The sequence below is a fragment of the Carassius gibelio genome, chromosome B4 (genome assembly GCF_023724105.1).
Source record: "Carassius gibelio isolate Cgi1373 ecotype wild population from Czech Republic chromosome B4, carGib1.2-hapl.c, whole genome shotgun sequence".
Classification (NCBI taxonomy): Eukaryota; Metazoa; Chordata; class Actinopteri; order Cypriniformes; family Cyprinidae; genus Carassius; species Carassius gibelio.
This window is the reverse complement of record NC_068399.1, coordinates 23,467,719-23,492,377: the sequence shown is the minus strand read 5'-3', so window position 1 is coordinate 23,492,377 and position 24,659 is coordinate 23,467,719. Positions and strand designations below refer to the sequence as shown.

Sequence of the window (24,659 nt, the reverse complement as noted above, 5' to 3'; positions counted from 1 at the left end):
GGTTATAAACCGGAACTGTAGTTATTGGTTTTATGGCATTAATGTTATGCCGGGATGTTTTTGAGGTTGCGCAGATTACCAGTGTAAATTTTGGGCAGCATGAAGAAAGAGCAAGTTGTAAACTGTCAGTTTTCTGTTTGGTATCCTTTATTCAAGAAACACACCATCAAGAGGTAAGAGAGAGATCCGCACAGTCTGATAATATATAATGAACGGGGAACTCAGGAAGTTCACAAAAGCGTGCCATCATTATAATATTTTAACATCGCTGTACCATATACGGTTTTCTTTCTATATAAATTCAAAGATTTTAAGAGTTGTTATAGTATATTATATATAGGACGATAATTATGCACTGTAAGATTACAATTTTGAGATTACCAGTATTTAGTTATCTGTACTGCTGTAAATATAGTTATGTCAGTACTGTTGTCGTTAAGTTATTTTCTCTTTTACCAGCTTGATTCTACCTATACCTCAAAATGTAATCGATTATTTATTAGATGACGGGACACTTGTGGTTTCTGGCAGGTGAGTTTTTAGAAAATATTTTGGCATTGAATAAATCATCATTCTTTCTATTGACCCCTGGTTATTGAATAAATAGCTGCTTGTTTCTGTTCATAGTGAGATTAACGATTCACAAACACAGATCAATAACAGTGACTCGGATGAGGAGGACGTTCAGGTATGTGTGTGGTTGTGTGAAATACACTCATATGTCTTGAAACTCAACTCGAGTGTTTTCCTGATCTCATGCTTTTGGTTTCCAGTGGACCGATGATGAAACTACGACAGCCGTCACGGTGCGTCTTATTCCTCTCAGCCAATCAGAGCACAGCTGATGTCATACACCTTTGCAGGTACTAAATTGTGCAAATCTTCTTCAGGCCCCAGAATTCCCAGAGTTCAACATAAAGGTGCAAGAGGCAATAAACGTTCTAGGTGGGTGTGTCTTCCCAAAACTGAACTGGAGCGCCCCTCGGGTGAGAAGATTTGACTTACAGTTGTAATTCATATACATGAATATACAATACTCACAATATCCTTCATCTTTATGTGTTCCTGCCCAGGATGCTAACTGGATTGCTCTGAACAGTTCTTTACAGTGTCAGAGTCTAAGCGACATCTTCCTCCTTTTCAAAAGTTCGGATTTTATAACGCATGACCTCACACAGCCGTGAGTATCCCACACACATGCTGATATTCTCAGTTCCCATCATGCTCTACGTGATGGGGTTTTTTTTTCTCATGAAAGCAGGTTGGTTGAAGTAATTAATTTGTACCTCCTTTGGCAGATTCCTTCACTGTAGTGATGATTCTCCAGATCCAGCCATAAACTATGAGGTACAGAATCACAATAAAACAGTTAAACATACTCAATATAATATAATACAATATTATATAATACATTACCAAACAAGTGCAGACATTTTGAACTTTCTATTAAAAAAACATATTTCCCGCTAAAAAATTAAGCTGCAAAACTGTTTTCAACAGGGATGGTATGATTTTTTGTCTTGAGCAGCAAATCAGTATATTAGAATCATTTAAGAATGATCATGTGACACTGAAGTAATAACTGAAGAAAATTGCATTTTAAAATGCTAAACTGTTATAATGTTTAACATTACATTTTTTCAAATAAATGCAAACGAGCATAAGAGAAATCTTATCGACCCCAAACTTTTGAACAGTAGTGTGTATATTGTATTATATTATGTCATTATGTCAATAACTCTTAAATATCAACCAAATAAATCAATATTATAACATTATATCTTGTTATTCTGTGGGACTCATTTTGTGCAGTTGGTGTTGAGAAAATGGAGCGAGCTTATTCCAGGAGCGGAATTCCGCTGCTTTGTGAAAGAAAACAAAGTAATCGGTATGAAAACTTTGCATTTTTGAAGCTGATTTGTGAATAAATTAATGTATTGTAGTGTGTTATATGTAATCCCATGGGAATATAACATTTCAAACAATTTGTACATACTGAGATAAAGTCTCTTTAGCGATCAGTCAGAGAGATTACACACAACATTACCAGCACATCGCCAAACAAGAGGCTAGCATCTCCTCCTCTATACTGGAATTCTTTAGAGATCACATCCAATACCGGTTCCCAGACGAGGACTGTAAGTGTTTCAATATGAAGAGCAGAAAATATTTGTCTTGTTTTTAAAAAGTTACATACATGCGTTAATGTTCTTTCTTTGTTTTTGTTTTTTTTTAAGTCGTTCTGGACGTTTACAGAGATAGCTCAGTAAGTTTTTATCAATGCAAATTTCTAATTTAAATGCAATTTACTGTATAGCAATGTATGGTTCTAAATGTATTCCCAATGCAAGCCTGTTGTTGGGAACAGGTTTGAGTTGAGTCTTTAACAAGTACAAAAATAATTGCAAGTTTGTTTTTCTAAAGGGACGTATGTGGTTGATTGACTTCAATCCGTTTGGTGAAGTCACAGACTCTTTGCTTTTCACTTGGGAGGAGCTAACATCTGGGAAAAATCTCACAGCAAGTCAAACACAAGAAGACACAACACTGCAGGTAGTTCTTACTTGAAAATTATCCACATTTTACATCAAACCCTGTTAAAATGTATTGCACTGCCTGTATTTTAAAAGTCAAAGGTGCTGCTATATTAACGCTGTGCATCTTGTATTTTAATAGGATGGGCCTGCGTTCCGTTGCACCACCAGTGAAGTCACAGTGCAGCCCAGCCCATGTTTGTCCTACAGAATCCCACGAGACTTCCTGGATCTGACCACAGGGGAAGATGCCCATAAGCTCATTGATTTTCTTAAGCTGGTGAGTGAGATGGAGATGAGAACAACAGAGACAAGGACCTCTGTAGAAAAAGCAGAATGCAGTTGTCAGTCCTGTTTTGCATTCAATAACCCAAGTGAGTTACTTCAAGGAATAGTTCATCCAAATATGAAAAATACTGAAAATGTACTCACCAGTCAGACCTTCAGGGATGTAGAAGTGTTTTTCTTCACTGGAACAGATTTAGAGAAATGTAGCATCACATCACTTGCTCACTAGAGGATCCTTTGCAGTAATGGGTGCCGTCAGAATGAGAGTCCAAACCGCTGATAAAAACATCAAGTCCTCTATCCATAATATTGCTTTCTCCAGTAAAAAAAAGACCTCTAATCTGAAGCTTTTCCCTTCACAAGATGTTTATTGATGGACTGGAGTTCTGTGGATTACTTTTGGATTATTTTGATGTTTTTATCAGCTGTTTGGACTCTTCTGACGGCACCCATTCACTGCAGAGTATCCATTGGTGATCAAGTGATGTAATGCTACATTTCTCTAAATCTATTTTGATTGATTTTTATTTTTAGGTGAACCATTCCTTTAAATATTACAAATTAAAACTTTTTTTTTTTACTTTGGCCTGTATTTTGAATTTTACACTTCTATTTCTTTCTCTGTAATTGCAGAAAAAGGGTCAGCAGGAAGAGGAGGAGTCTGATGAAGAAGGGGATGAACCTTAGTCAATCCTGCTTGAATAGACCTGCTTGTATTTTTCCAAGTGAATTGGAAGATTTTCAATGGCTACTTCAGTGTTAAAATTAAATTGAGGTACCAAACATTGTAGAAAGCTCTCCTTGCTGTGTGCAATGGGATGTTTGCTTACCAATAAAGCCTGTCAAATGCTCAGCTAATACACAAGCATCTATGTTGCAGAAGACATTTTTATGCTTTCTATCTAGAGTAGTGCTCATACACTAATTTAAAGTGCAATAGATTTAAAACTGTTATGAAATGATAAAGTTCTAATAAAAATAAAAAAAACTTTTCTGTGTAATTTAACCATTTTAAAATGTAATCTCTTCGTAAAACCAAACTAAATTTTGGTATTCAACTGATTTTTCAGCGTCCACGTGGGGGCGCCAAATACTAAACAACTTTGTGGACATGCATAATCTGTAATTGGAATATATTTCAACTTTCTCTTAAATTTTACTTGAATGCATTGGCCTTCAAAAAGAGTGGAATTTTATAAAATCTTAAAATAGTATATACATTTGTATATGGCATATACTACACAGATTTTGGACTTTTTTTGGGGTCTTGATATACATACAGGGATACACAATATCCCCAATATTTGTTAATGCTTTACAGTAAGGTTCTGTACATTAATGATACAATATATATAGCTGTTGATTAATTGCAAATTACACATACATTTTTAACACTTCAGGTTGTATACATTACCATTAGTAAATCAATCATGAACTAACATGAATTTTACAATAAACCGTAGAATAATTATATATTACATTAATATTGACCTAGATTAGTTAATGCTGTTTGAAACATGTTCATTGTTGCTACTCGTGATTCTTAATGCATTACCAAAAGTTTACCAATTAAACCTTATTGTAAATATTGTTACTGAATATTCTTTCTCCCAAATGAATGTAATGGGAAAAACAAGATGTTCATTTAAATTCAGCTAGCAACAAATGAACAACTACCAGCGAGCCCTGCACATCAAGGTGTCTTGATTAGCACTTGTTTTTGTCCACGGTTGCTGGGTTGCATTTTTTTGAGAATGTTTCTTAATGACTGACAACACAAATGCAAAAGTGGACTCGGGAATCAGTGGAGAAGTATCTTCTTGGGGCAAAAAAAAAAAAAGGGGGGGGGGGATGTTAGTGGTGCCTGACTGTCAGATCAAAGTGCTTAGATTTGCTGACTCAAGAGCTGGTAACGAAAGAAAGAGGACAAGAGAGAGCGACAGAATGCAAAGGGAGGGACAGATCTTCCAAAGCTGAGAAACTGCAGTGGTTTGCAGCTGGAATACTCATGAGCGGTAGACTACAGCAGAGCTGACTGATGCGTGGACACACACACACATTTTGTCCTTACTGCTGACTGTATTGATAAATGTGAATGGCCTGCAGCCAATCTGACATCCACATTAGACACGTGCCAAGCAAGCTTCGGTTCTACTATTAAAACCTGCTTTTGAACCCTTCAATTCTGCTGTTTTATGTTGGATGTAGACATTTAAGGGACATTAGGTGAATAGGCCTAATTTTGGGGAAAAAAAATAGCAAAGGTTGTCCCTGTAAATACTTCAGTCACCACCTTTATCTTCAACTCAAATGCTGACCTCAAGGTAAATGTTATTTTGACTGTACAAATGTGTTATTTGAGTCTTGATGTGTTGTTTAATAGCAATACATTTATTTTAAGTGCACTTTATCGATAAACAGACACTTTTAGAACTCAAGCTGGTTTGTGCGCTACTATCATTATTAGCCTGCTAATAGGTACCACCAGATGTAGCCAAAGTGTTATTTTACCTTGATTTTGCCTAAACTATTTTGACTTTGTTGCTTTGAAATGCAGCAACTATTAACAATGATTAATATCTTTTTCTTCAGTGTTCCATAATGCATCTATATTGAAATGACCACTGTTTCATTTCCTACAGGGCACCCTAGGAATTTAGACTTTATTAAAATAATTGGTCTGAACAGAGGCATGTCTTTTTCAGTTGGACCTGAGCATGCTTTTGGTGCAATGCGAACGATCCACACTGCCACACGTCTCTCCTCCTCCTCTCCTCTCCTCTACTCGCTCATATGGCAAGCCATTTTAACATTTATTTGTTGTTACTACAACATTAAGTACTAGAAAACAATCCACTACTATATTTTTCTGTTTCATAAAAAATTCCTTAGATACTAGTACTTATTTCAACAGTGACTATTCTCTATTAAACTCAATATAACAAAGTCAATTTTTAGGGATGCACCGAAATGAAAATTCTAAAAATTCCGAAACCGAAAACCGAAAAAGAGAAAACCAAGGCCGAAAACCGAAACCGAAACACCGAAAGAAATTATGCCAATTATTAGTACCATTGCATTTATTGCTATGACCGTGTACTAACTTTACTAAAATTAAGACATTGCAATTGCATAAATTAATATTAAAGTTTCAAAGATAATTACAATTACATAACTTATAAAAAAAATAAATAAATAAAAATAAATACATAATTACAAATGATGCAAATATTTATTAAGCACATTGCAACAATGCACAGTATAAAATAAAATTCAAACTAAAAATGTATCCCACTCATGTGTATATTTAATAATAATGTACAGGCCTACTGGCCTGCAGAAAGGTTTTAAAATGAACAGTTCTCTCATAAAAACAAAGTGCATTTAGGTGAAGTGCATTTGAAATTTTTCTATGTAGGACTAGAAAGTGCATTACTTCTCCAGTTGGCAAGACTGTTATCACTTCTGGGGATGGGGACTTCAGACAGTTAACCATCTAGCTGTTGAGCAGTTGAGCTTGTCATCTGCCTGACAGGGCCAGGGCATAAATAAACATTTTTATCAAATTAAAGCAGAAATCTAGCAGAAAATCTAGCATAAATATGGCTACAATCTGATATTATGTATGTGTGTGTGTGTGTGTGTGTATATATATATATATATATATAGTAGCCTAAAGAACAAAATAGCCAACGTATTATTATTATTTGAGGCACTTTCTTGCAGAATTCCACTGAACATATCAGACAACGATGGTGCATGCCACTCATCTGGCGCAGAGACGAGTCTTTTTTTCTGCGCTCTGATCTGTCTCCTGCGCTTGGCGCTTCTCCGTCTCCACGCGGGTTCTCCGCATCCAGCGCGGCCTGGATCATTTCTCGTGCGCGCTGCCTTATTTCCGCATTCAAGTAATGGTATTTTTAACGCGGATCAAGCACATTCGCGATGAAGTGCAGAGGATCCGACAAGATCTCAGTGAGACGTGTGCTAAGACTCTATAAGACTGTACTTTTCTTTGTTTTCACTTCCTGGTCCGTCTTAATCTCTTTGTTAGGAGACGCTTTAGTGCTGCGAATAAAGGAATACGAAGAGAGAGAATGTTCTCACTGGTGTTAAGTGAATGTCGCGTGGAGCTCGTGGTCTGCGCTTTGCAGGTCGCGGTTTCTGTTTGCGTCATCACAACATTTCGGCCGTGTTGTTTCGGTGATAAAAGTCTATCGGCCGAAAACCGAAAAGGCCATTTTCGGCCGAAAATTTTCGGTGGCCGAAATTTCGGTGCATCCCTATCAATTTTAATATTTCTCTCTTTCCACAACTTCCCAAGTAGTCACTTACAGAATACTGATAATTAAGAAATTGTCAGTTTACAGTTAAAGAATTAAAGGAATAGTTTACTCAAAAATAAAACTTCTGTCATTAATTACACTCATATCGTTCCAAAACCTGTAAGACTTTCATCATCTGAACACAAATTTAGATATCTTTGATGAAATCCAAGAACTTTCTGACCCTCCATTTCTGACCCTTTCTGACAGTTATGTAACTGAAATATTCCCAGACCCAGGACATCAGTAAAACAATCTATGTGATCAATGGGCCAACTTGTTTTTTTTGTTTTTTTTTTTGTCTGTCAAATACAAGAATATTTTTGTGCACAAAGAAAACCAAAATAATGACCTGGTAACATTTCAGTTAAATTGCTGCCAATGCAGGGTCAGGGAGATCTTGGATTTAACCCAAAATATCTTAATTTGTGTTCTGAAGATGAACAAAGGTATTCATGGGTTTGAAACAATATGAGGGTCAGTGATTAATGACAAGTTTTATTTTTGGGTGAACTATCCCTTTAAAGACTCAGTATTTGTATAACTGGAATCGGTATCAATATCATTTGGAATACTGTTTGAAATTTATTTCCAGTAACAAATAAATATTCACTTATCACAACTGGGAAAGTGGCTGGTAGAAAAGTTTGTAATTATATAATTTTTTAAAATTAAAAATACTAGTAAGTGCGCTTAAAAAACAGATGCGTGTTAGTTAAATGTTAAAAAGGCTTGCCATATTTCTCATGCATTTGCTCTTTGTCAGGTCGCTTGGTGAGGAGCAGAGCATCTTCCTCCTCCTCATTCACTCTCTCTCTCTCTCCTCATTGCCATAACAACGGATGCAGCGCATCGGACTGATCAACGTTCATCAGCCGCGTGGGGCGGAATAAACCCGCACCGGTGCCGTTAAGACTCCGCAAAGGTGACACGCACGCACGCGCCTCTCCGAACTATTTACGTCTAACCGTTTAAGCCGCTTGAGGGAGATCCTCACCGGGGTTATTCGGTAACGGTACACCCGGGGAAGGCGAAGGAAGAAGGAGAAGCCGAGAGCAGGAAGTGCAGCGTGGGAAAGCGGGGAAAATCTCCGGGGATCTCCAGCGCTCATTTCTCCATCTACGGTCCTCCACGTTAGTTTTTTTCCGCCATGGCTCGAGAGAACGGCGAGGCCAGCGGGGATTGCTCGTGGAAGAAGCAGGTCGATGATATCAAGGAGATGTTTGAATTCAAAGAGGTTCTTGGGACGTGAGTAACTTTTCTTTTGGCTTTGACACGCGACTGTAACCTAAAACAATCACGAGAATTGATTATAGTTTCATCTCAGTTACTGCATTTAATTGCCGCTACTAAAATAAATATTTTAAACCAATTTAAATGCATACGCTGGCCTCCCAGATTGGTCTGGTTTGCTGGTTTTACAGGTGTGTTGGGGACTTATTGGCTGGTTTCCCTCAATTTTGCCAATTAAAAACCACTTAAAAACCACTTAAAAACCACTTAAAACCACTTAAAACCAATCGCCAAAATCTTTGACTGGTTTATGATAGGCTATTGGTTTGATCAGAGACTTCACTAAAATCAGACATAGTTTATGATTAGTCTATTTCAAAGAATGTCAGAATATTTCGGTCTCTTGTTTGTTTGTTTATTTTGATAGCAGTGGCGGTTAATAACAAAACAATAACAGTACTACTGATTTTTTAGTAAAATCTAAGTTTAAAAAAACACTTTGATTTATTATGAATAAAGAAAATAGATTCGAAGCCCATTCATTTGAGTATAAATAAAAAAATACTGTTAAATTAATTTAAAAGTTTAAACTTAAACAAAGTTGTTGTAACATAATAATTATAAACATTTTACAATGTAGTTGCCATAATTGTGTCTATTATGTGTAAATGCTAACCTGAATAGATTATCTTGTTTTGTTGATAAACAAAGAACAAGGCTACCTAAATAATCAAAGATAAATAATAACTAAAACCATTGGTCCAATATGGTCCAATATGATCACTTGCTGGTTGACCATCTTTTACCAAAAACAAATACCAGGTTAAGGTGGTCAAATTTGTTTTGGACCAACCAGCCACCTTAAACTGGATTTCCAACAGGCCTTCTTTCCAAGCAGAAAGGGTTTTGTTGTATACACAAGAGAAGTAATAACGTTCTGGTGGTGGTTTCATTATTATTCAGTTTCCACACTTCTAAAAGCAGGGAGTTTAAAAACAGTTTTTTTTTGATGCCCTGAAGGTGTTTTGGGTGGAGTTATTTCATGCTTAGGTTTTTGTTTAATGCACAAAGGGATATGCCGGTTTCCGTTACCCCACATGCAGTGCTTTTGCAGCGGTTGTGGTCATGCACGTGTGCTTGATTGCAAACGGTGGCACTGGTTTGCAGTCTGCAGCCTCTTGCATCAACATGCATGCATGTTTTCATTCACCACACATGTGATTTGCGCTCAGGTTGTTAGTTAGTTTATTAAATGCCTTCTGGACCTATAAAGATGAACCTATGTGTCATCTGCTGTAACATACAGTAAAGTACATGGTGCACCAATGCAATGTTTTTGGTTGTGCATTCTCACAGACCTGCACAGTGTTTATACGTGCTGCGGTGGGTCGCCTGGTCACTGCAGTAATTTAATCTCTTTGTGCTAACCAGGAGAGAGTCAGATTAACCACTTTGGATTATTGCACTGGAGGAAGACAGGCCTTGAATAGATTGTGTCCAAATTTCATAATGCATGTCTGAGAGGTTTACTTAATGATCATGGGTATACTTTACACGCTGGGCCTAAAACTGAAATATTGATATTCATTTAAATTTAAGCATTTAGCAGATGCTTTTATCCAAAGCTAAATGAGGAGAATAGAAGCAATCAAATCAACAAAAGAGCAACAACATGTAAGTGCTGTGACAAATCCAGGTTAGACTAACGGTTAGTCTCATACCTGCCAATGGCTGCTGATTTAAGGAAATGTATAGCCAACAATTTTTTTTTAGTTTAATGCATTATTAGTTTAATTTAAATTATATATAAAAAAAAAATGAATGAAGAAATATCACTCTACCACTATTGAACTGTAAAGTAAATAATGTTCAGTTTCTTGCACAGACTGATTATTTTGCTTCACAAGACCTCAATATAATATCAGGAGCCACCATTATTAATTTTGCCTCAATATATGAGTACATGAACACAAACCTAATCTCTAGAAATGCTCTGAGAGTCACATCATGAGCATTTTACAGTTAATTTTGAGAAAAAACTCATCATAAATGTCTTCAAAAATTATCATAAATGGCTTCACAGAAACCTGTCAAAATAAAAGTTCAGTTTAACTTGAATAAATCGTGACAGAAATATTACTTGATACAATGATATCATTGTATAAAGTTATATTTCTGTCACGATTTCTTCAAGTAAAACTGAACTTTTATTTTGACAGGTTGCTGTGAAGCCATTTATGACAGAATCCATAATCCATAATACAAGGATAGTACTACTACTAATACAAATGAGTATTAAAACATTTTAACAGTAATATTTACCAGAATTTACATTTGAAATAAAACAGTAGTTTAAATAAAATATATTAAAGGTGCTGTAGGGAACTTTTGTAAAAAAAAATATGTTTTACATATTTATTAAACCTGTCATTATGTCCTGACAGTAGAATATGAGACAGATAATCTGTGAAAAAAAATCAAGCTCCTCTGGCTCCCAGTGGTCCTATTGCCATTTGCAGAAACTCCATCCCTACCGGTAAAAAACAACCAATCAGAGCTGCGGTCCTTAACTTTATTTGTGTTCAAAATGTAGAAAAATGTATACAATAAGCGAGTACACCATGAATCCATTTTCCAAACCATGTTTTTAGCTTGTCCTGAATCACTAGGGTACACCTATAATAAGTGTTTATATTCAGACTATTTTAGATTGCTTCGGGGGTACTGCGGCGGAGTAACCCAGTACCTTTGTGATTCTTCATAGACATAAACAGAGAGAAGTAGTTCCGGCTACAATGTTCTTCCGCAAGACGCAAGCAGTTCTGTTTATTAGCCGCTAGAGCGTCAAAAGTTCCCTACCACAGCTTTAATTAGAGATGTTTTAATGATTAATATTTAAGTAAACTATTAAAATCAAATCTTTAAATATTAATGAAAAGTTTTTGTTTTCGTTAAAAATAAAACTAATAAAACACATTTTATAGGGCCTTAAGAATTTAACTTATGGGAAATGTTTAGTAAATTACGAAAATGCAATGAAAATGCAAATTCATTCTTTGCCAATAGGTGCCACTTTTGGAGGGTACAAATAGTTGTTTCACCGATAATGCTGTACACCAAGCAGCACTGCGCTCACAAACGCTGCTGTATCAGCCATCACACAGGCATGATAAAATGAAATGTAAAAATAAATGCATATTATAAAGCAATGAAAGTGTTTTTTGACCTTGCATGCATGTCAACCTGTTGTTGGGGACACCCAAAACCAAAATATGAATTTTTCATTACCCATAATAGGGGCACTTTAAAGCATCAAGTCATTTTCACTGGAAAAACAGTTAAATATGTAATTTTGATTGTCAAAGATGCATTTTAAGGGATACAATTAGTGACTGCAGAGGGACTTTAATATAATTACAGTAGAAAGGACAAGGTGTCAAGACTACACTGATGTAAATAAAATCTTGTAAGCATGATTGTGTGTTTGGTAATGGAAGAGCTTCATGTCTGTGAGGGCACATCTATTAAACCTATGATTAGGTGAATCTGGGCTTGATGTGAAGACGTTGCCGTCATAGCAACCCAAGAGACAGGAGTCATGGCAACTCCGACTGACCCGTTCAAGCACACCATTAAGAGGGTCTCACCGATCTTTATTTTCCCCCTTATAAAAAACACTGCTGGCATCATATGGCCCTTTCCTCCCACGCTCATGGCACACACAGATTTTATTTATCCACCCACAGACATCCAACTGGCCATTATAAACCAGTACACAGTATGCCTGATCTTTACTGTATTCACAGTTTAGTGTTATTATTTCCTTTGGAAATATTGATTATTGATTCGGTCTAAAATGGCGAGGAAACGCCGCAGCTTTTCTTACTTATAACCCTGTTTGTTCACTCTATCCAGAAGAAAGACAGCTGTGTTGGCGTTTCAGGCAGAGCGGAGGGTATTTCTGCCCATATTCTTGATGGATATGTCAAAGTCAACAGTTGGGCTCTGCAGGGGCAGCTTTCTAAAACCGTGTGCTTTCAGAGACTAAACAGTTTCTACTCCAAGACCTGGGCTATTTCACATCCTCTCCTCACCATCTCACACATGAATCATTCAGCTCCAGCTTGTTTGGCCCTGAACGACCACACAGGGCTGACTTCACTTGCTTTTTCTAGCTTTTGCACTTTTTGAGTGTATGCAACTTCTAGATCATTTTCTCATCTCTCAGATTCTACTTTTAGACCTTGTGTAACCTCTTCATCATTTGTATAAAAAAAAAAAAAAAAAAAAAAAGCTAACACTAACTGTTGAGTTGGAGGTGGCTTGTGTGTTATTCATTTAACATTGTGTTTTTATTATACATTATCCACATTTTGTGATGGCACGGTAAAATTAACATAAAATAAAAATAGTTTTGATAGTTGAATATTAATTTAATATGATTTAAATGAGTATAATATTTTAATATTATTCTGAATATTATAAGAGTTTTAATATTAACAAATTTGAAATATGTATAAAATAAATTTCTAAACTAAAAGATTGGGAAAAAATAAATTCTAGAATTAATTTAGAAAATATTTATTTTAAGTTTGGAGTCAGTGATTTTTTTATTTATTTTTTCTGGCCACTGAAAATGTAAATTTGTTTAGATTTGAAAATTAAGAACTGTTATTTTTTTATTGAACTTAATTAAATTGTAATAATTAGAAGTGAAATTGTAATAACATTTCACAATATTAAAATCATTACTGTAATTTTAGTCAAATAAATGTAGTTTTAGTTAAAGAGTTTTTGTTTACATAATATAAGTATGTGTGCTGTGTATTTATGTATATACAGTATAAATACACACATAAATGTATATATTTCAGAAAAATATGTTATGTTTATATATTAAATACATTTAATGTAAATTATGTGAATTAAAAGTATTTTTAAAATATATACTGTAAGTGTATTTAAAAATACATAATAAATATACACACACAGAACACAACACAAACAAGTATTATGCAATCAAAACATTGATTTTGTATGCAATTAATTGTGATTAATCATTTGCAGCACCATTTATTATATATAATTTGTAACATACTTAAGCTGAATACTTGGAATTTAAGAATTTGCTCAAATCCATAATACTTGGAGAATTAGGAATAGTGATGCATGCCTTAACAAGGACCAATAATAATAACAAAAATAGCACACTCGCAGTATGAATATGTAGAAATAGACTTGTCCACTCTGCCTAGTAGCTCAGGGACATGAGAATTCAGTGTTGTGTTTCATCTGTGTGTGTGAATACCTCCAGTGTTGTTCCCTGAACTGAATTATTCAGTATGTGAAGCACCCAGAGGCCACAGGAGGTCATGTGATCTCTCAACAGGTGTGTGTGTGTTTGTGTGCCAGGTACAGCATGCTACTGTTAGAAAACTCTCAAAGCCACAACCTAAAACACACATCCTGCACCAGGTGAGGTGACTTCAGAGGAGAGAAAGGAAAGGCAGGGAAGAGATAAAAAAAAAAGAGAGAGGAAACATTGAGGCCATGAAGCCTTTAATTGCCTGCTCCATTTTCAGTCCTGTGCTCCTGGCTTTGTCCTCTATTTAAGAATGTCTCTCTGTCCCCCGCTCTCTCTCTCTCTCTCTCTCATATCCCTCTGTTTCTCCATCCCTCCTCACTGTACTCTATTAAAGTGACTTTTACAGGGCAAGCTAGAGTTCAAAATGAGATTCTATTATAAAATCTTTGTCACAGATACTTGTTGTGCTGGGTTAAAAATGAGGAAAGCAGAGTTGTTGAGTGGAAAGTCACTTAAAGGTGTACTAAATCATTTTTGTCTACTTAAATTGTATTTAATAACCAAAACTACTCCCATGTTAGTGAAACAAACCATTTAAATGCACCACCAAGTTTCTCCTTAGTTTGTGATGTTTGTTGTTATCAGTTGCTTCAAAATATAGCAAGGGCTTTTTCCAACAATTTTTTGTTGATCTCTACTAGTTTTTCAAATTATTACGGCTGTTTCATTTCATGAAATCAAGTCATGGGCCAAATAAAATAAATATTTGCTTTAGTAAGTAAATAGATGTATAATGCCTGGTTTTAATCGCAATGTAAGACACATATTTAGAAATATTAATATCAAAATCTACCTTTTTTAGATGCAAAATGCTGGTTAATATAATGCATATCATTTTCTTTGTGTTTATTGAAAAAAGTATGCTTTTTCTTTTTTACTAATTTAAACATCCCTAAAATTATACTTATTGATTTTTAGATACTGTTTGCAAAAACGATTAATAGCTCAGAAACCTTTTTTTTTTTTTTGTGATTTGTTTTCCTTTTGTTAGTACATAAAGCTTGGGATTGGTCAGGTTTTTTTTGTGTTTTCGAAAAAAAAGCATCTTATGCTCACCAAGGCTGCATTTATTTTAAAAAAAAAATACAGTTAAATGGTAATTTTGTACATTTTATTCCAAATTAAAATAAGTTTTCTATATTAATATAGAGTATTTAAAATATAATTTATTTAAAAAATGCAGAAAAAGAACAAGGTTTCGTGTTTACGAGAGAGTTTGTCTTCCTGTCTGTGAAAGTGTTCCCAACGGCTGTTCAGTGATGTGGTAAGCCTGAGATCCTGAGTCAGCTGTCCAGGCCTAATCTTTAGCTTCAACGCTGTCTGTGCCCAAAAAGGGAAAGTAACACTTAATCTGACAGAAAATATCACATATTTCTTAATGGTAAAGTGTGTATATTTTGTGGTGTTAAACACTTTGACCCGTTCAGAAAAGTTTGTTGTTGATTTGGGGTCTGAAGAGGTTGACCGCTTTGCAAGAAATCCCTTTAAAAGTCCCTTCTCTCATAAACTGGCCCCTGTGGCACAATCTGTTTTAGAGAACAAAAACACACAGTTTTGCAAGTTTCATCTGATGCAAACATCTTGTGACCGCTCTAATAGATCCCCCCATGTGTGCAGCTCACACAACCATCTGTTATGTGCAATCAATGTGTGTGGCACAAGTATCCGTCAGGTATTAATGGATAAACTACACGATGGAGTCTTGTAAGATCTTCATGAAAGTCATCTCATCCAATACACGTTGACAGGCCGGTTTGCAGGAAGTTTCACAGTAAATCTATAAATTGTTTGGCTTTGAGGTCATTGGTGCCGGATTAATCCGCACAGATCAAAGCAAACGGGATTCACTCTGGAGGAAACCCATCTAGAGATTATCCGCTCCCTTCCGTCTCTCTTCAAGCTCTGCTGTCTTTGGCTTGCTCACTCGCTCTTCTGTTCATCTGAGTGTACGGTCTGGTTCCTGCCATCGCTTTCAGCCAAGGGGACGACCGTCTGTACTCGTGTCACCAATGTTTATCAGCAAAGCTTGTTCACTTAACAAGAGCGGGCAGATTCTGAATGAGATTATGCCCAAATCCCATCTGCTGCTGACAACATGGGCACAACAACACGCCACCCACAAACAGTCTCATGTGCTTTTATAGACTTCAACTTGTCTTTTTTGCGTTTATTATAATGCAACTGTACTATAATTTGTCACTTTGATTATCCAGGGCTTGATGCTTACTGGTTCCCCCCAAAGTAACACCGGAGCACATAACAAAACTTTAGAGACGCAATGAAAATGTATAAAATTTTATTTGATAGTATACAAAAACTACACTAAATCTTTAAATATTATTATAGCATATGTTGGAAATAAATGCCAGATACTGTTTATTGTGTAACCAAAATAAGTAGGAAAAGAAACGCATTAAAGTCAAGTTGAGATACAGGACTCTTACCGGTATTTTAAAATAACTGTTCTTTACTATTGTTGACTGCTTATTCAAAAAGTCGAGGAACATACAGTATAACACACTCTAACACCCATCTACAATAAATTACATACCATAAAGTAAACAGTTATAAATCAAAAATGGATCATAAGCAATCTGTTGGCTTAATTGAGTTCTGAAACGGCATGCAACAACACTACTTTGACTTCTGAAATTTAATTAAAATATTAGGCTTTATTGTGATTTCTGTTTTTCTGTCTCCAGTTTGAAAGGGATAGTTCACCCAAAAATGGAAATTCTGTTATTTACTCATCCTCTAGTTTTTCGAAGCCTGTATGAGTTTCTTTCTTCCGTGTAACACAAAAGAAGATATTCTGAAGAATGTTGGAAACCAAACAGTTTGTGGTTCTCTCTTAACATTTAAGATTATCTCTGGGAACTAAAATACTGACTATAACAGACATATAGGATTACTTAGTACCTTGGATGACCTTTATATGAACGCCCCCGTACTCATTTTTGGGACGTCCCCGCTCTGAAATTTTTTGCCCACAATGAATACAGAACCTGCCCACGCACACAGCGCTTCACACCGCTCATTTCGAGTAGGATTAGACTCACTGACACACCTTTCAAGTCCATTAGGCAGGGAAGCATTTCCCTGGCAATGTTTTAATGACACTTTGCAGCCCCTTTAAACATTTGTGAATCATTAATTATGCCCTGCTTGTTATGTAGCAGGTATAATATGCCTGTGATTAGTGGGTTTGTATTACATCTCAGCAAGGGTTTCACTTGATGCCTTCATGAAGACCTGTATTTCAGCATGTTGGATTGAGTGTGTACTGTGTGGCCTTTGGTGGAAATGCTTGTTTTTGGAATTGAGAAGTACTGCAGTACATTGATTTATGTGGTTTTTGTTTGTGTAATATCTTCGCACTTCTTTAGAAACTTAATGCATTCAGAGTGGTTTCAATCTGTTTTTAACCCACACAACTAGTGCAATTATTGTCTTCTACAGGGACAAATTAGAGTATTTAAGAGAGTAAAGCTGTCATGGCAGGCTAAATGAATGTCACGCATTGAACCATCACCAACCAAAAATAAAGTTAAATAGTTTTTTTTTTTTAAATTGTGGTCTTTGTCAGACCCCAGCATGGACAAGTGAAACAATTTTTTTTGTATGCAAAGAATATCCACGTTTTCCTAATTGTGTGTGATGCATGAGCTACTGTATCCAACAATGCAGTACATTCGACTTGACTTTCCATCTCATTTTTCTCTATTTTTTACTTTAAATGACATTGTTACATAAAATGCAAATAACTGGACTATACAGTACTTAAATGTGCAACGTGAGGTCACTTTATAGTTTGTGTATAACATTTGTTACATACAGCACACTGTTTCACATACTATTTTTTTTAAATAGTTGCTGGTATATAGTATATACTACACAGTATGCAGTATTCAGTAAGCAGCATATGTGCATAAGTATATGTGCATAAGTGCATATGTGTGTATAGCGCATAACTGTTAGTGTTGTTCCCATGCTTTTGAATAAATTCTTGCATTGTTAGGCCCCTCCTATTTCAGTTGATCTCTTTTAGAATACTTGATGCCAAAAATAGAGGGAGAGAATGAAGATTCTTTCCTACTTTAGCTTTTAGCGTTCATTACGGCGATTATCTACAATCTTCCACTCGTCACATTCTCCATGCACTAACACACTCGTAAGCATAAAGCTCAGACACAAGCACTGCCCATTATTTTAGGATCAACCTAATATATAAATAGTAAGTTTATAAGTAGTGACCAGGTTTTCCGTCCGGTCTGAATATAGCCCTTTATTTAGCCTAGCGGCTCAGGGCTTTGGGATTCATCGTGAGTCCCGCTGACAAATAGGCCTAGTGCAGCAATTTAAGTCTATTACGTTAGCCACATTAATCTGTATCAACGTCAACCTTAAGTTCTTTCACAAGCGTCAAGTTGTTTCCTCGATTGCTATATCTACTAAGCCAGGACTGGCCTACAACGAGATTGGAGCCATGGGATAAAGTCATCATTTGGAACTGCTTGCGGGGTTACAGACCGTCTGCTTGGAGGATAGTGGTGAAGCTTAGTGTGAAGTATATTGGAAAGGGCACTGGAAGTGAACTAGGCTAAATAAAAAAAGACTGTTTTGGAACAGCCTGTTCATTATCTTCTTGGCCTTTAACTAAGCCCTGTGCTGATTCCGAATGCATCCTTACAAGAGATTGCAGTAGAAAAGGGGGATTAGAGTATTCTCAGCCTCACAGACCCCTCATAGTTTGCTTACTGATAGTCTATTGCACAAAACACAGAACAGTACTTGTGAAAATAGCAAGCTTATGGGAGGTCCGTTGTCCACCAGGGAACCAAACAATGATTAAAATGTACTAAGTTGATATTCTGAATAAGAACTAATCATTTAATGTTACAAGTTGAACATTTTTTATCTAATTGTGATGATAACATAATTTTGATTTGTATGGAGGGGTTTTATTGTTAAAAAATCATTTTTTATTACTTAACCTTAAAATTTCTAAAAGTTTCTAAAGCTAAATCTTATTCTCATTAAGGTTACCTTGAATTACTAGAATAACTAAAACTAACACTGAAATAAAAAAAATGAATATATATATATATATATATATATATATATATATATATATATATATATAGACATATAAAAAAACTACTTAAAATAATGACGAAACAACTGAATTACCAAAACTTTATCAAAAAAAAATTTTTAATCGTTATGATGCCTAAACACACTTCAGCATTAAACATTTGATTCGAGTTTTTATTGTTTTGTATTAAATTTATGTAGAAAAACTTTTAAGATTCTATATTATATTAATAAAATGCTAAAAATTACATTCAGCTGTTTGAAATGCTAAAAAATAGCTAAAATTATGTGTTCCCAGCATTCTCAGCTGCCGTCACTTTTCCTTTTTATTTGTTCTGTCATATCTAATCTTAGTTCTCCCTGCTCTTTGATAAGACTCTAGCCCAGCGGAGACTCTCTCCAGCACAGGATCCCTGCTGTGAGCACGGCCAGATCCACGTGGAAACCCAGAGAACAGGGCAGAACATGTGACAGGCCTCCTCTTTATCATCACAGTAACTTTGCAGCAATGTCATCTCTAGCCAAGCAGCTTCCTCATTACAAAGCCATCTTAATCCACAATTCAACATTATAAAAAAGCAAATATAGATTTTGAACTGAATAATGTGTATTCACTACTTAACATGGCATTGAAGACAACTTCGGGATGACAAATGTGTATGAAGTGAAGCTAAAATTGGTTGATGGGTCTAGTAATGCATCTGACTACTAAGTGAAAAGTCAAGCAAAATTTATGCCACAAAACCATTTAGGAACATTAGAAACTTCATTGATTTATGCAAATTGTGTGGTACTCTAAGCAAATTGCTGAGTGGCTAATGTATGAGCTTGAGTGCCGGGGATGGTTTAGTGACAGGTGCTGAGGTCTTCGGTTGCCATAGTTCTCATTTTCTCTGCTGTGTTTGTCAATCCCAATATCTTCCCACAAGGAAATGCATGTTTTATACGATGAGCATGTAAGCTGCAGCAGCGGTCGTCACCCAATTCAGTCAGAACACAAGCTGACCTGCTGAGCGAGAGGCATGTTAGTATGGCCTCAGGGGGAGATCGACCCCAGATAACTGAAAACTCAGTCATTACTCATTACCTGTTAAATGCCAGTTGGTCTACACACTGTAGAACTTGCCATCATTAAATCATGTTGTAGCTCCTTGCATAAACTAACCAAAACTGCAGAGAATCTTTCAAGCCTGTAGCCAGCTATGAGGTCATCAATGTCCCGACCTTTAGTAAATCTCTCATGTTCAAAAATTTCATTTGTTCTCTGAACGACTAATTTGCTATTAAACACTTCATATGAATGTCTGCCTGACATGTATAATTCAGTTTAGAATGTTTGCAAGAATGTTTAGCATCCATGGTATAAAAATGTTTGCTGCGAGGTTCTACCAGAATGAATAATAAACAGCTTATAAAATTATCCACCCCTAACTATAGTTAAGTTTAAACAAAATTTGATGCAATAAATATAGTATGGTTTAAATATGACCCTACCCCACTCCCCAAAGCCTGGTTATCCTACTTGTAATCAAAAGCTTTGTCCTCGTTCTCTTTTATCAAAATATATGACTCCATTCTGGTGTGCAATGACAAATTTCCACAATCAGTCCATTCTCAATCAATAAAATCAACCATTGCCTTTTTATAGGTTGTGGGTGCCATTTCATGGTAACTTTAAAACAAGTTCTTGTGCAATCTAATTTCTAACTGGAGTTTCATGTTCACAGAACTGATGAATAATAGTCTAATAATTAAAGTAGACAGTTAATAATTAATGTCAGAGTTAGAAAGTTCTTAAGTTACTGAGTATGAAACCTCCAGGTAGGAATAGCAAATGTCAGCTAAAGACTCGTTTGAAACTGATATTGTATGTGAATGTTTGTTTTCTGAAAAATGTTCTAGCAACACCCAGTCCATCTCTGGAGTTTGCCTCAGTCCTTTCAAAAGTTTCTTTTTCATGAAGCTTCTCTTTCCACATCACATCTTTCTCCCTCCCACTTTCTTTCATTCTCTCTGTGGCCATGTTCCATGAGAGACCTACTTTAAAAAAGTTCCATTACAGGTTGTCCCCTCAGAAGGGATCTAAATAAAGTGACTTTTAACGTAAGTGTCTTGTATGTGTGTGTCCCATTTGTGCAGCCGGAACCTCAGCAGGTTGTTGTCCTTGAGTAGTTTATTTCTAAATGTTGATCTTGGACTGCTGTGAGGTCAAATAAAAAGTGCTTTTTCACCACTCTCACCAGTCTCAGCGATGATACCAATTCATAAGTTAGTGGCATAAGTGGCATAGTGGCATAAGTTAAAAGCCAAAGTTTAATACTTGCCTATTGGAGGTTGCTTTAATCCGGAATCCAACATTTTAACAATATTAAGTGTGATAAATATATAATGATTTAAAGAAAATATGCGCATTGGCATTGCATTTGCTTGGCTCAAACCACCAATAACGACAAGGTTGATCCATCCTAATGATATCCCATCATGATCTCTGTGCGATTGGAAGCCAAAGTTTAACACTTGCCTATTGGAGGTTGCTTTAATCCGGAATCCAAAATTGTAACAATATTAAGTGTGATAAATATATAATGATTTAAAGACATTATGTGCATTGGCATCGCATCTGATTGGCTCAAACCACTAATAACAACAAAGTTGATCCATCCTCATGGTATCCCAGCATGCTTGCTGTGCAATTAGAAGCCAAAATTTAACACTTGCATATAGCTGGTTGTTTTAATACGTAATCCAAATTTGAACAATATTAAGACTGATTAATAAACATAGAGAATTTGGGCATTGCAGTTGCTTGGCTCAAACTGTCGACAGTAACATGTTTAATCCATCTCCACAGTATCCCAGCATGTTCCCTGTTTGATTTCTCTAGGGTATCTCAGGCTGGTTCACTCTCGCTTTCATAAAGGGGTGTAATGTACGCCCGGACAGGCTATTACGCTGACTGATTTCCTTCTTTGTCTCTATTGCTCACATTCATCAGATAAAGCTTCTATCTCTCTACTGTGGCATGAAATTTGAGACATGAAGAAGATAACTCGAGATACATTCAGGCTTCGCTCTTTTATTCATGCATGCATAAGCTCTGTCCCAAAACCTAGTAAGCTGCCTACTTAGGCGTTATAGGCATGAAAGTTCAACCAAAAAATAGACAGCAACATTATGCTGGCCTTAAAAGATACCCCATTTTGATGAAATTCTATAGCAGCATTGCATACATCCTTTGCACAGAATTCAATCCAAAGATTGGAATCCAGGTATAACTAATTATTTTATCCAATAATTATGTGTGCTCACTGAGTGTTTATGCTTAGTAGATTTATTGAATAATTAGCACAGCAACATGCTAACATAAATTCTGATAACTATAGTAGCTTCCAAACTAACGCACATTACATTGTTTATTATAAGTGAAACGCTCATTAAAGTTGCATGGATTCTGATTGGCTGCCAATGTTTTAAGTGTTGATCAACTGAAAAAAAAAAAAGGTTTTGTAAGTGATTTTAAAGCTATCATTTCCCGATCCATTTTTGTTTTCGTTTTGTGGTGTAGACTTTGTGTGAACAGGCCTTTATACTCTGTGGTTCTTTCTGTTCTGCAGAGCAACTGTTCTCCTTCATAGCACAGCCTGCAGGCATCGGCCCACTGCAGTAGGGGGGGGGGGCTTTTTCCTGTTTGTGGCTGTTATTGTACAGTTTAGCCCCCTTTCCTGTAACACTATCTTTAATTGAGGTATTTGCATAATGGCCTGTGGTTGTTGTACAAGAGTGCTCATCATGTCTGTTTAATTGAAAGCTCTTTGTTGTAGTTTATGGAACAGAACGTTCAAGTGCAGCCCCTCCTTTGATGAGCAAACTCTTGTGTGGAGTTGTCACTGTAAATCAAGTTTGTACGTCATTGGACATGAGTGTGTTTAATCAATCAGTAGTGATTGACTGCACAGTTGTTATGTTTTTTTTTTTTTGTTTTTTTTTACAAATTTAAGGTTATATTCACCTCAAAAATGTTCTTTTAGTTGAGGCAGGTTGTTTTTATTAAGATGAAACAGAAGCCAGCCAAAGTTCACTCACTGGTATCCTGCGCTGAAAATTCCCTGAATATGTATGATTATTTAAATGAGTTTAAATGAGTTCCCAATTTACTGACAAAGCTTTGATAATACTAATAATAGTCAGTATAATCTTAAAAGGATAGTACACCCAAAAATGAAAATTATGTCATCCTTTACTCATCCTCAAGTTGTTTCAAACCTGTATGAGTTTTTCCTTTTGGCTAAACACAAAATAAGATATTGTAAAGAATGTTTGTAAGTGAGAGTACCAAACAGTTGCCGGTAGCCATTTACTTCCTTTAGAGAAGAAAAAAATACCATGGAAGTCAAAGGCTACTGGCAGCTGTTTAGTTACTTCAAAATATCTTCTTTTGTATTCAACAAAAATTCATACAGATTTGTAACTACATAAAGGGGTGTAAATTACACCTTTTTTTTTGACTAACTATTCATTTAAACCGTACAGACAGTAATGAATCTGAGTGATGTTGTGTTGCATGCTCACTGATTTTCTGCCTTATCAAACATTGGGTTCAGCTTAGGAGGCCCGTGTGTGTGTGTGCAAGTGTGTGATTCCTGCTGTGCATCACCTCCTCCCCTGTATTTCCTGGTTAGGTATCAGATCTGTATTATCAGATCAGTGGGAACAATAGGACAGAACAGGATAATGTGTGTGTGTGTGTGTCTCGAGTTTTATGTGCTTAAGGGATTGTCTGCTCCCTTGACACAGACAAAGCAAATTTATCTTGTGAAAAAAGGATAGAAAGAGAATCAGGTAAGAGGTTGTGATAGCTGTATCCTCTCTCTAGTTCGTTAGTGGCAGAAACAGGAGGCTAGATTGGGCAGTGTGTTCGTGTCTCGGGCTCAAAGTGGTAGGCACGGTCAGATCCGATGCTGCCTGTGATGTGATTTGATCACATATCTAAATAGAGTAACCATGGAGCTTCATCTGTGTTCCCCCACAGTGCCCTTACATGCGCGGTCTATCTCTATCTCGCTGTTTGCAGGTGCAGCTACAGAGAGAATATGCAGACTTCCTGTGGTTTGTAGCGGTGTGCGCTGTTACTCCATTCACGGTGCAAAAACACACAAATAAACACGCACACACATACTATCCTCAGAATAAATGTTGCTCAATGAAAAATCGCATTTTTATTTTGGAGCGAGAGGTTTTGATAACAGATGTTTGATAAAAGGAGCTTTTAGCAAGATGGTGAGATCTCAGCTGTGTTATTCTATGAGCGATTTGTGTGTGTGTGTGTGTTTTTTTTTTTTTTTTTGAGGGCACAGGGTGCTGGGTTTCTGCAGATGAGTGTATTAGTGTTGCTTCATCAGATGCAGCGACCCAAAAAATGACCCTTTTAATTCATCTCACATGTTTGTGGCTCTGCACACAGGTCACATTCTGTCATCTTTCACTCTAATGCTAAAAGAAAATGAAAAGAAATGGTTTCACTGGTGTGGGCTTTTAACCTTTGGACTTGGGTAAACAGCAAAGACAAGCATAGTATGATATTTTGTGAAGAAAATGTGCCTCTTGCCTGCATGTGGTTGCTAAGTTGTTGAGAGTGGTCCGGGCGGTTGCTAGGGTGTTTTTTAAACATTATTCTGAACATTTTGGTCTCCAGAGAGCTCAGGCCCTTCCTTCATTTGGAAGTCAATTTAGATTTCTTGTCTATTTTATCATCTACCAAGCAAAAATTATACATTTGATAATTTAGAGAAGCAATAGTACATTACTTTAAATACCTTTTTG

General features: G+C 36.1%; 2 protein-coding genes across 3 annotated transcripts in view; both read left to right on the top strand.

The window, feature by feature from the left end:
- Window positions 1-28: 28 nt before the first annotated feature.
- cdc123 (cell division cycle 123 homolog (S. cerevisiae)) lies at window positions 29-3,690 on the top strand. Of its 2 annotated transcripts, none has more exons than XM_052555247.1 (13): window positions 29-173; window positions 460-531; window positions 628-688; window positions 774-806; window positions 891-986; window positions 1,074-1,180; window positions 1,299-1,347; window positions 1,813-1,888; window positions 2,016-2,138; window positions 2,238-2,266; window positions 2,425-2,553; window positions 2,677-2,814; window positions 3,456-3,690. In XM_052555247.1, exons 1-13 carry the CDS (start codon window positions 100-102, stop codon window positions 3,507-3,509), a joined length of 1,041 nt encoding a protein of 346 aa, XP_052411207.1. In that variant the 5' UTR covers window positions 29-99; the 3' UTR covers window positions 3,510-3,690. The 2 variants fall into 2 exon arrangements, with proteins under 2 accessions (XP_052411207.1, XP_052411206.1); XM_052555246.1 differs by having other exon boundaries at window positions 2,677-2,908.
- Window positions 3,691-7,903: 4,213 nt separating this feature from the next.
- camk1da (calcium/calmodulin-dependent protein kinase 1Da) overlaps window positions 7,904-24,659 on the top strand; it is a 53,471-nt gene continuing 36,715 nt past the window's right edge. Inside the window, exon 1 of the mRNA XM_052554396.1 lies at window positions 7,904-8,395. Coding sequence (XP_052410356.1) covers window positions 8,298-8,395 — 98 coding nt within the window. The 5' untranslated portion in view covers window positions 7,904-8,297. The remainder of the gene's footprint in view (window positions 8,396-24,659) is intronic.

Bases quoted from the DNA above. Each gene is read 5' to 3' on its own strand.
- cdc123 (XM_052555246.1), top strand. From the start codon at position 100: ATGAAGAAAGAGCAAGTTGTAAACTGTCAGTTTTCTGTTTGGTATCCT. The intron at 532-627 runs GTGAGTTTTTAG...TTCTGTTCATAG, and splicing joins ACACTTGTGGTTTCTGGCAG to TGAGATTAACGATTCACAAA. The intron at 2,554-2,676 runs GTAGTTCTTACT...GTATTTTAATAG, and splicing joins AAGAAGACACAACACTGCAG to GATGGGCCTGCGTTCCGTTG.